At 49.4% G+C, this 12514-nt stretch overlaps 1 protein-coding gene across 3 annotated transcripts in view; it reads left to right on the forward strand.

Annotated features, from left to right (window-relative positions):
- The window catches only part of wwtr1 (WW domain containing transcription regulator 1), a 42483-nt gene that overhangs the window by 26307 nt on the left and 3662 nt on the right, over window positions 1-12514 (forward strand). Inside the window, exons 2-5 of one of the 3 annotated variants that reach the window (XM_061240619.1) lie at window positions 1354-1487; window positions 3968-4081; window positions 9308-9549; window positions 12147-12274. In XM_061240619.1, the coding sequence (XP_061096603.1) occupies window positions 1354-1487; window positions 3968-4081; window positions 9308-9549; window positions 12147-12274 (618 nt within the window). The remainder of the gene's footprint in view (window positions 1-1353; window positions 1488-3967; window positions 4082-9307; window positions 9550-12146; window positions 12275-12514) is intronic. The other 2 variants (XM_061240617.1, XM_061240618.1) reach the window with 2 other exon arrangements.

Here is a 12514-nt window from a genome sequence, read left to right on the forward strand (position 1 = left end):
GAAATTCCGCGCCCTTCGGAGCGCTCCGGGGCAGGTGTTATGAGCGGAAAAGCCCAGGTGTGAACAGGTGAGCCAATCCAAAAAGCCAGTTGGCCCTCAGGCGGCCGTGAGTGGCACTCAGGCAGCCTTGAGTGGGCGTACAGTAGGACGGTGCAAGCCGAAGTTGAGATCCAGCAGATACTGCTGTCACGCTGACGTCTTATGGTCCTGTTCCAGTTCGTTCCGGTCGAGCCGGTTAGGAGCGCTGCTTTTGAGAACTTCCTGTTTGTCTGTGGGTGGAATAGATCACCTCTGGACATCTGCGAGGCGTCATCCTAACCGCATCTCCCAGACGAGTTTTTCAGCTTGCTCTGACGCAATCGGGGCCGTAATCAATCAAGGACTGCAGCCTGCTCCTGCAAAACGCAAAAGCAAAGTCTGTCTGAAACAAAATGGCTGGGTTTCCAAGTAACTAAGCTCCCCAAATGGCAGATGGATGCCCCGCTCAATGGACGCGTCGTCTCGACTCATTATGGTCATCTGTTTAAGGCGTCCGAGATGGAAAGGGCACCGTAACTCACCTAGAACTGCACTGGGAAGGTCAAGTGCAGAATTCCAGAGACTGACTCTAATGGTCAACTACAGAATAACCCGGTGCTCTTCTGTAACAGTTTATGGGAATGTGACAGGGTGGAGTGTGAATGTGAGGCTGAGATAAGAGAAAGAAAGGGAGAGAAGATGATGGGACAGCGGAGAAGTGGTGGAGGAGTTTGGGTTTGTTCTCTATCTCCTGGCAGACCCCGCCCACCCTTTCAAATCCCTGTTTTCCCAGCATGGTGAGGTCACAGCTGTCTTCTCCACATGAGGGAGGTAGGGGTCAGTGATTGATGACATCATCCCTACACAGCCACAGTAGTCCACAGTAACCCCTCCCTGTGTTCTGGATGGGGTCCAGGCAGATAACTGGTCCATGCAGCAGTGAGAGGTGCGGTACATGACTGCAGAGTTTCCCCATTTTGACCTGCTGTATGGACTTCACTCTCCGACTTTGGCCTGTTCTGCAGCAGGGGCTGTAACTCTTAAATATATGACTCCCTGAAGAATGTAGCTGATAGCCTAGTGGCTAAGGTGCTTGACTGGGAATTGTAGGGTGGAGTTCCTATATGGATAAGCCACTCCACTCAAATAAACCACTCACCAGTGAGGGGACACTGCCTACAATTCCCAGCAGCCCTGGTGATAAGCTTTGTTTGGACTGTGTGATGGGTGGTGCAGTCCTGCTGTAGAAAGGAGATTAGTGCTATGATTGGCAGCACACACAAAATGGAGGGTACATGGGTTGTATTGAGTTATTTTGCTCTGTTGCCTTTGCAGCCATGTTGAGAAGATCACCACCTGGCAGGACCCCCGTAAAACCATGACCATGAAGCAGATGCACAGCCTCCACGGTCCTGGGGCCCCTCCCGCGGTTCAGCAGCGCTCCATGGCTCTGTCACAGCCCAATCTCGGTGAGTACCTACCCCCCAAATCTCAATCATCAGGCCCATAACCTTGCAGCACTATGAGCCTGACCAGGCTGCTCATAACCTCATAGTACTATGAGCCTGACCAGGCTGCTCATAACCTTACAGTGCTATGAGCCAAACTAGGCTGCTCATAACCATACAGTACTATGAGCCTGACCAGGCTGCTCATAACCTTACAGTACTATGAGCCTGACCAGGCTCCTCATAACCTTACAGTACTATGAGCCAAACTAGGCTGCTCATAACTATACAGTACTATGAACCTGACCAGGCTTCTCATAACCTTACAGTACTATGAGCCTGACCAGGCTGCTCATGACCCTCCATACTATGAGCCTGACCAGGCTCCTCATAACCATACAGTACTATGAGCCTGACCAGGCTCCTCATAACCTTACAGTACTATGAGCCTGACCAGGCTGCTCATAACCGTACAGTACTATGAGCCTGACCAGGCTCCTCATAACCATACAGTACTATGAGCCTGACCAGGCTCCTCATAACCATACAGTACTATGAGCCTGACCAGGGTCTCATAACCTTATAGCACTATGAACCTTGCAGCAACCTGACCAGGCTGCTCATAACCTTGAACCTGACCAGGCACTATGAACCTGACCAGGCTGCTTTGGCATTTTTATCAATGGTAAAACTACATCCATTCACCATGTATCTGATGAGAGGCATAGCCTTCTCTAAATGCTGTTCTCCATAAAAAGTTATAATATCCTGGACAGAAACTGAAGTTATTTCAAAGGGCTGTCTGTGACAGACAGGGAGAGTCTGAGGAGTTGAAAACATTGGTTTCCTTAAAAGTGCAAACCCGTGAGTTGAGTCTCCACATAACTCTGTGTTTATATGGCATTATTTATTCATTTATTTTGTGTTGAAGGGAAACTCTGTGAGTTACTGCATGGTGGCACATGTTCAGACCATTTATTCTCTGTCAGTACAGTAGATTAGTACCAAATGTTCCTTGTTAGGCGTCTTTTGTTTTACTTTTGTGACGAAATGGAAAAATTGGTGTGTCTGCACTGTTTTTCTTTTCTTTTTTTTCCGATGTTTTCCCCACAAGTTTTTGGAAAGCCCATCACGCCCATGCTGTAAACTTATTCCTGGGTGACACTAGGGCCAGCTGTGCATCGGCCAGTGGGGCTGCCAGCATTCGGCACTGGAACAACCCAGATTCAATACCTAACTGTGGGGTCCATCCACACACTAGACTAGAACGGCACCTTAACAGGATTACCCAGCAGTCTGTCTGTATATTTTCGCCCAGCTTAATAAACTCTAACTCATCATGAGGCTTTGGGAGGCTGAGTCTTTCCAAGAAGGACATCACAGCAGCCAAAAGAAGTAAACAAGGGCTAGCTGTGGGATCGAGGACTCTGGAAGCGAAGAGTTGTGGGATTTGTAGGCGACAAGTCTCTTGCTGGTGAGGTGAATGCTGAGAATTGTGGGCAGCAGGTCTCTTACTAGTGAGGTGGTTATATGGATGGAGTCACTCATCCTGAACTAACTATTAGCACACACTACCGCCCCCCCCCCCCACCCCAATCCACCCTACACCACCACCCCCACGACCCACTGACCCATGGCGAATTGACTGTCCCAGACACACTCTGAGTCATACACACATGCATGCAAGCGTACATTCCGTTAACCATATTCTTACAAAAGCACATACGCTGTATGATACAGCACATACGCACACATGTGCAGTTCACTTATTTCTTTTGACACCGCAGTGAAACATGTCGAAAGAGGCCCCTGGATTTAGTATTTTTTATGGCAGGGATGTCTTCACTGTTGTAATACTTTATCTGTTCAGTATCAGTGAAGATATGCTATAGCTTTCACATGGTTAACAGAGTTAATTTAACAGTTCGTTTGCACAAGCACCACAGAACATTAAAGGATTAAGGTTAAGGGTAAACACCCACACAGGCAGACAAAAAAAAACACACGCATGCACACACTTTAGAACAATGCTGGCTGATGTCCCACACTCGTGTAGAATGGAATGCTACCTGTCTTTGTTGTGCTGTTGGACGGTCGTTCCTCTTTGTACTGGCTGGGGATTTAGGCTCCACACTAAACTGCCAAGTTTAGGCACTGGCAGTTTTGCTTTTGAAAAATTTCGTTTCGAAACACCCCTGTTTTTAATCATCGTCTTTCAGCCTCATCGATGAGGTTGTCTTGCAGGACCCGCTGGGTGCTGCCATTTTTGCTGCCGGTCCGGATACATCACATCACACAGACCTTCAGTGCCGAGCTCAAAGCCGAATAACAAAATTAGGCTGAGTACCCGTAACTTTTCCACAGGCCCTGCTCTGGTTGCTAAACTGACCAATCGGAGCACACGGAGCGTGTTTCGCCATGGAAACGGGGCGGGGTCACGGTATCGTGTGGCGCCCTACTGGCTGTTGTTGATGGCTGTTGTGCTGTTGCTGCTTGAACAGGCCAGTTGCCCGAGGGCTGGGATCGGGCAGTCACGCCTCAGGGAGAAACGTTCTTCATTGACCACAAAACGCAGAGCACGTCCTGGCTAGACCCACGTACGGATTCCCTTCTCCGTAAGTACCGTACCGCCCGGAGTCGTGGGTCGGACCTGCCCCTCCCTGCCCTGCCACCCCCCCCCCACCCCCAAAACCTGCTCTGCCCCACTCTTCCTGGAATGTCCCCCACCCTCACCGCCCTACCTTAAATTCACTCCAAACCCCTCCCCCCCCCCGCTCTCACAGAACCCCGCCTCCTTCTCCCTGCTAATTGGAATTCGCACCAATCAAATGAGCCCAATCGGAGCGGGACGTGCTTGGCTGTGCTCCTCCCAGAATGCTTTGCTTGATCAGTGGGTTGTCCCCGGGGGAAAGGGGAGGAATCGGTTGTTACATTTCTGCCGTAGTCCAGTGCCTGTCTGGAAATCTCCTGGCCTGGATCAGCTGGCCACACAGAAGGCAGCGTAGCACCCAATGGTTCTGGTACTGAAAAATTTGACCAATCGGCTCTCAGCTCTGCTGTTGGTCTTGTTTTGGCTCACCGCCCGCTTCCGTTTCTACATTGCACACCGTCTTCAGCTGAGTCTGACTGTGTGTGTGTACGCACGTGTGTGTATGTATTCACAGGGTTGTGCGCATGAGAGTATGTTTCTGTACGTGCATGTGTTCAGATCTGTATGTGGATATGAGTGGTTGTGTGTGTGTGTGTACGCACGTGTGTGTATGTATTAACAGGGTTGTGCGCATGAGAGTATGTTTCTGTACGTGCGTGTGTTCAGATCTGTATGTGGATATGAGTGGTTGTGTGTGTGTGTACGCACATGTGTGTATGTATTCACAGGGTTGTGCGCATGAGAGTCTGTTTCTGTACGTGCATGTGTTCAGATCTGTATGTGGATATGAGTGGTTGTGTGCATGTGGATGTGGATGTGAGTATCATTGCTTGTCTATTTGTGCATATGGATATAGATGTCCATGGAAGTATGATTGTGTGCATTTGTGTGTGCTTATATCTACAGTATGCGTGTATTCGGCAATATCCCCTGGCATTGTAAGGGTGTAGGCATGAGCTCCACTTCGTCTGAGATTTGCTTGCTCCCGGAGGTGACTGCTTGGAGGACTGATCCTTCCCATCAGCCCTGGCGCTGGGCACCGAAAGGCCAGCCTCATCGTGTGAGGCCTGACAGCCCCCGCTCCCCTCACCCAGATTAAGAGGGCAGAGAGGGAGATTAGAGGGGCTTGTTTGGGAGCCTCTGTCCTCCCTTCTGGATTGATGCATCTCCAGGTTATCTCTCCTCTCAGTAGGTTATATATCTCCCACAATGCATCAGGCTCCAAGGAGGAACGGCTGCCTGGGCACGAAACAAAAACGCGTCCACTAACAGTGTGGAGAAAGAGAGGCTCATTCGGATGGATTATGGAAATGGTCAATTCCACTGCGGAGACGTTATGATATTTTGCGTTGTTTATTTGCTCAGTTAAAGCTCTTATTCGTAGTGGCTTCCAGAGTTTTTTTAACTGGAAACATAACTACGTGAGCATCGATAATGATGTGAGCATCCACACTGTTGAACGATAACGTTCTGTAAATAGCCATTTCGAATGTGAAGCCTTTGGATTGGAAGGTTTTTGATTGGCTGACATTCTGGAGTGCAGCTGGAGAAAAATCGCTCTAAAAGTGATCCTATTTTATCACTGTTGTTGTTATTGCTGTGGTGTGAACTCCGCCATCCACTTGAGTTAGAATGTTTTTAAAACGACATATTTATAGTTATGGTTCTATGGTGTGGACAGGTTTAAATCCTTTGCTGAAGTGTACAATGGCTGTGCCCCATCTTTGATTCAAACCCACAACCTGTAATCTACAGGCCTGGTGCGATAACCACTATGCTCCACCGCCAATGATAAAACAGTGACATTTGAATGGCTGTCCCAGGAATCTAACCAGGACCTTCGGATCTGGGGATGCACAGGAAACTATCAGTAGAATGAGGAGGGAATGGCGACTGTCAATCACAGCTTAGCCACACCCAGACTTCTTGGTCACCAGCTGACAGGATACACTGTGGTAGTTTGTCACTTTTTGTTTCTAAAGGTTTCTGACAAAATTTGACATCTTTGGCCATTATACTGGAAGATGTCTTTCATGTTTCACATCTCTGTGAGAACCTGGATAAAATATGCATTCACACAGGCAGGCACACGCGCACACGGATGCATGCACACAGCCCACAACCACACGCACGCATACGCACCCACACGCATGCACGAACACATACACCCACAGGCAAGCGCACAGACACACACACACACACACACATACACACACACACACGCACGCATACGCACCCACGCGCATGCACGAACACATACACCCGCAGGCAAGCACACAGACACACACACACGCAGACACACATACACACACACACGCACACACACCCACACACACACACACACACACACACACACACTCACACACAGCCCCTGTATTCAGCTGCAGCCCTTGTCTGGACTGTGATACAGCTGGCTTTTAATGTATTACAGATTTTGCACTGGGAATGTTTCTGTTAACTTAAGCCTTTTTCTGCTCTTTTACTGACCCTATTGGATAACTGATTCTGGGTAATAAGGGGAACAAGAAGACCTTTGTTGGCAGCGTTGCTTAGAGTTACTTAGACTTCTCCCTCTCTCTCTCCCTCCCTTTCACTCTCACTCTTTCACACACGGACACAAACACAAATGCACACGGTCACGCACACACTTATGGACACACACACACACGGTTTGCCTTCTCTGTACCTGAGTCCCATCTGTATCTGTTGTACTCTTCTCATCCCGTGCTTCTCCTGCCCTTGTTTTCTCTCATCTCTAACTTTCTCTCTCCCCCTTCTTGTCCCAAGTCTCTCTCTCTAACCCCCCATCCCCCCCCCACCCCAAAGTATCGTGACTAAGTCGGGGGAGAGGGGTGGGGTGGACGCAGTTGGCAGCCGGACTTGTTGCTGTACAGACATGTGCTTTTCATCATACTGGGCTTGTGTGACAGCCAGTGTAGTCCAAGCGTTGTGGGGGGGGGGGAGGGTTTCTGTGCGCTAAAATAATAACTTATACCGAAAAACATCCACCTGCACAGTGCTGAAGCCAGAGCTTCCAAAGAGAGCCCCCCTCCGACCCCCCCACTGACTGAAACACACCTGAGACCCAAGGTCACAGGGTCACCCGTGCTTGGAGCAGAGATGGAACTGATCTAGAACATTCCCCCAAATTCAACTTTCCCTCTCTCTCCACCTCGGGCGATGTGCGGCTTCTCACTGTGAAAAGCATGGAAAGATCACAAGATGCAGAACACTGCATACATGCCATTATTATTGTTATCATTATCATTATTATCCTTATAATATAAAAAACAGATTTCTTTTTTCCATCTCCTTCAGAAGATCACGAGTGGTGAACTTTGTCATGCAAGTGTGGAGAGGAAAAAAACAACGCCGAAGAGCAGCTGGTATCCGTCAGAAATGACGCGTTTGACTCTTTTCCAGCAGTTTGAGGAGTGAAGTTCATTACTGGGGCTAGCGCAGAACACAAAACCATTCAGTGCTCAGTTCATCCACGTTTAACTGCAATTAAACCGCTTAGGGGGGTGAAAAGACACACCTGGAGTTGCGTCACGGTGTTTAATGATCACGTCGTGAGCCTTATTAAGATACCTTAATAATGGTTTTATAATGCCAAGAGGCCTCAGGACATAGCTAAAGATTTTCAACGAACAGAGATTGAAAAAGACAGGTTTTTTTCCACTTGATCTTTTTTTATTTTTTTTTATTCTCGATTTTTCCTGCTCTCCCATCTCTTGGGTAGAGGGGTGTTCTAGAAGTTTCCGAAAGGTCTGCTAAAGCAGCTCTTGGCTTCACCTCTGAGGTTTTCAGATGCTTTTAGCCCACGGACGGTGAGGTGAGGCGGCTTTGCCAAGATAACAGGAGTACACAGATAGCCTTTTTCCACATAAAATCTACCAGACAGGCTGCTTTTGTTGATGTGAGTTTGTCATTTTTGTTCCAAGTTCACATCTGGTTATACACACACACACACCCATACACACATATGCCGGTTTCAGACAGTCTGGGCCCTGTATCTGTAGATTCAAACGTCGCTGTGGAAAAGATCTAGGTTGGGGGGAGGGGGGAGTTTCTGGAGGGGGGAGGTTGGAGAAAGGGGGTATTTGCAGTAGCCACAAGCTGCTGAAACCTTCTGTTCCGATTAATAATCCTAGAGCAGAAACACATTCATCATTAAATTTGAGAAATATCCTATATTTACAGTATGCTCCATTTCTGTATGGGAGAGCAACAGTCTGTTCATTTTGAAAAACTTTGTTGTTTTCTTACTCGTGGCTTCCCGAAAGCTCCTTCACGGAGGTCTTTAGTATTTGCATATATGTTGCGTTTGGAGGTGAAAGACCTGCTGTTAGCGCCGCCGCTAATCTGCGCTGATGTGGACCCGGCCGGATTCCACGGCTGGACTTTGTCTTTCTCCTGGAGCGACTGTGCGAAAGTGACTTATTCCCAGAAAAGGAGATTTGCGTCTCCTGACGCTGAGCAGATTGACTCTCGCACTCCCTGTTGGGCGCCACGTTCTGCTCAGTCTGTGGCTGAAAAATAGGCTCTGCGTTTAGCCGACGCTCTTGTCCAGAGGGGCTTTCAAAGTGATTCAGGCAGCAGACATGTTGCAGCAGCAGTCATTACATAAGCCTAAAACAAAATGTTTAATGCCGTAATCGCTCCAAGATGGAGTTTGAGGATAGTGCTGTATGTAACGCACCGAATTTGAGGTTGTATTTATCAAATTATTAAAAAAGTGAAATCAAAATATATCCCTGCTAAAAAAAAACGCTCAAGCTAGGTTTTGAAACTGCTGGTAGCTGGTTGACCAGTTAGACCAGCTCCATACTCAACATGGTTTGACCAGCTCCAGCTGTGTTCTGAAACAGCTGGTCGCTGGTTTTTCAAGCTGGTCATAGATTTCACACCAGAGGTTTCCATGGCGCGTTTCATGAACAATTGTCATAACGCGCTTTACAGCGATCCCTGCCCAGAGGATGAACTCCCTGGTGAAATTTAGGAGGAAACCTTTGGAGAAACCAAGTGGGGGAGCTCATCCCCCTCTGGTCGGATCAGGGTGTGGGATTTAAAACCGTTAATAACATTAAGGTTGCGTAAGCTTGTCCGGGCGTGTTCAACCGTGAATAAACGCTCCCGAGTTTAGGGTGTTGCTGTGGTTATAACGCCCTCCCTCTTTCTCTGTTAACAGTGATGACACACCGCCACCAGCCCCACCAGCCCCCACAGATACAGCAGCAGCAGGCCCAGGCCATGGTCTCCAGCCCCCCGGTTTCCCAGCAGAGCCTCCAGCAGCAGAGCTCCCAGGCTGGGCTCATGAACCTGCCCAACCCCCTGACCACCCAGCAGCAGCACCAGCAGAAGATGCGGCTGCAGAGGATCCAGCTGGAGAGGGAGTGTATCCGCATGAGGCAAGAGGAGCTGATGAGACAGGTACGCCCGCTTCGGCTTATCAAAGACATGCTAGGGTATGCCCCGGCTATTCTAAGATATGATATGCTAGGGTATGCCCGGTTAGGCTAAACTAGGATATGCTAGGGTACACCAGGCTATTCTAAGTTAAGCTACACTAGGGTATGCCAGGTTAGGCTAAACTAGGATATGCTTGGCTATGCTGGGTTATGCTAGGCCAGGATATGTTAGGGTACACCAGGCTAGGCTAGGATATGCTTGGGTATGCTAAATTATGCTTGGCCAGGATATGCTTGGGTATGGCTGGTTAGGCTAGCCTAGGATACACTAGGCTAGGCTATGCTTGGGTATGTCAGGCCAGGATATGCTAGGGTACGCCAGGCTAGGCTTGGCTTGGATCCACCTAGGTACGCCAGGCTAGGCTAGGATAATCCAGGGTGCATTAAGTTAGGCTAGGCTAAGATATGCCAGGGTACCCCAGGCTAGGCTAGGACACACTGGGCTTGGTATGCTAGAGTAAGCCCGGCTAGGCAAATTTGCCGCCACATACTGTACCCAGAGGGGAGAAACTGTGATTACAAACACAATGGCGGTTGGCGGTACTGGAGATATTTCCCACCAGCCTGGGCTTTGAAGACTGCCTAGTGACAGCACGGCTGTGCTTTCAAAGTGGACGGAATGTGGGGTTTCATTATCAGCTGGTGCTCAGCCGTTCGGAGGGGAAATATGAAAGGGCGTCTTTGAAAAAAGGCCCCATAGGGTTTGTTTTGGGCAGAATCTATCCCACCCAACCTGCCCCCCCGCCAGACTCCCAGGCTTCCTGTCCTAGTGCGCTGTTTGTTTGTTTTGTACAGCAGGAAACGGTGTCTTCCAGACAAGCTTAAACCGCGTCCCTTTCCACACAAGTCCAGCTGCCGTTTGCCTGCCAGTCCGTTGGGACCAGAGACGTCCCATTACGCTTATGGAAAGCCCTGGAATTTTCCAAACTGGAAAAAAATAAATCAGGCTGCTGTTTTGCCCTTATCCGGCTATACACCCAACCCATGAGCACTGCGGTTCTAAACGAGCACGAGCGATGTTATGTACAACTAACATTTACAGCCTCACCGTTTCCCGTAAGCGATTAAAGAGGAAACGCTCTGTGTTTACGTCGGACTGAACTTGGATGCCCCCTGGTGGCCAGTAAGCTCCTAGTTTGGCATTAAATCTGAGCAAACGAGGCGCTTCTTCACTCCGAAAGGACCACAGGGAGAGATGAGAGTTTACAACAGTCGTGTTTATGCTGAGGGAGAGACAGAACGACTCTGAAACGTTCTCTTCTCTCCCTCTCAGCTCTCAGCTGGGGGATCCGGTGTTTATAAAAACCTGGCAGCTCTGAGCTATGGCAGTTACCTCACCTCAGGAGGTGTTTATCTTCCCGAAAATCTTGGCCCTCGTGTCCTGAATGTCTTGTCCTCCTCCCCCACAAGTGTCGTAGCCTTCCCGGAGGCCCAGAAGGTCATCCAGAGGTCGCTCAGAAGCCAGCCACCAGAGGACGACTGACACCTGCTGCTCTTATAGGGCAGAAGTGTAGTATAATGGTTGGAGAACTGTGCTTGTAACCCAGTAATTGTGGATTCAAATCCCTACTGGGGTACTGCTGTTGTACCCTTGAGAAACTGTTCTTACCCTGGGTTGGTTCATTAAAATACCCAGCTGTATGGATGGAGAGGAAGCAATTAATCGAAGTCACTCTGGATGATGTTGTCGGTCAAAGGTATGAGGATATAAGGGCTAAGGATGAATAAGTAATTAATAGCAATAACAGTGACCTTAATGAAAGGATATTCCTGGAAAGCCCTTTAGGCCCGTCTCTGGGGCGTGTTGAGGGAAGTGAGGGCTGACTCAGCCCCCCTTTTCCGGCTGATTTACAGGAATCTCGCCGCCTTTGCACTTGGCCGAGGCTGTCAGCGTGGCGTCTTCATTCCAGCCCGACAGCTGTTCTCGCACCTAGCCCCGCCCTGCGAGCGGGGAAACCAGAGCCCCCGCTCTGTGCAACCCCTCTCTCTTACAGCCACACAATAATACCTGTAAGAACACAATACAGCCCCAACTTAGCCCCCGCTCACCCAAACGTGTACCGAACGGCTGACACTGAGCTTTCTGTGGTATCACATTGGGGGTTTTCCCCCCCTTGCTTTAGGGTTAGTGGTGTCAGTGAGCTCTGCTAAGCCCTGGTGCATTTCTTAGCTGTACAGTTCCAGAGAAAAGGGCTATTTGCCACTTTGTACCCGATTCATAATTCACAAAGCTAAAGACAGCCAAGCCGGTCCCAGCCAAGCGGCATACCTGGCATTGCTGATCACCTGCCTCAGGGTTTCGAGATGGGGTCGCCTCTAGGGCAGGCAAGCAGGCCAAAGCCCCTTCCTGTAAGAAGTGTTAGATTAGTTTCTGCATTAACCTCAGTCTGTACTAACCTCAGTCTACTAACTGCAGTCTGTATTAACCCCATTCCTTACTAACTTCATTCTGTAATAACCCCAGTCTGGTACTAGCCCCTGCCCCTCATTTGCTCTCTGAATCCTACACCTTGGTTCAGGCGGCTGAAGTTTGCATGTGGTTTTTCCCTTTTTTCCCAGGAGGTGGCGCTGTGCAGACAGCTGCCCATGGACTCCGACAGCATGGCTCCAGTCCCCCCTCCCGTTAACCCCGCCTCAATGAACCAGGGATCAATGCCTAGCAACAGCACCGACCCCTTCCTCAACAGGCAAGTGTCCACTCTCCTCTCTTTCTCTCTCTTTCCCTCCCTCTGCCTTCTCTTGTACTCTAGCTCTCCCCTGTCCGTCTCTCCCTCTCCCACCCCATCTTTCTCTCTCTTTCCCCTTTTCCCTCTTAGTTTTTTTTCCTTCTTCCTGTCTCCCTCTCCTACTGCTCTCATACTGCATAGACTGTGGTTCACTGTGGCTGTCGCTGGGGGTGATGGAGCGCTTTGATTGGCTGGCGTACT

The sequence above is a fragment of the Conger conger genome, chromosome 4, assembly GCF_963514075.1.
Source record: "Conger conger chromosome 4, fConCon1.1, whole genome shotgun sequence".
Taxonomy (NCBI): Eukaryota; Metazoa; Chordata; class Actinopteri; order Anguilliformes; family Congridae; genus Conger; species Conger conger.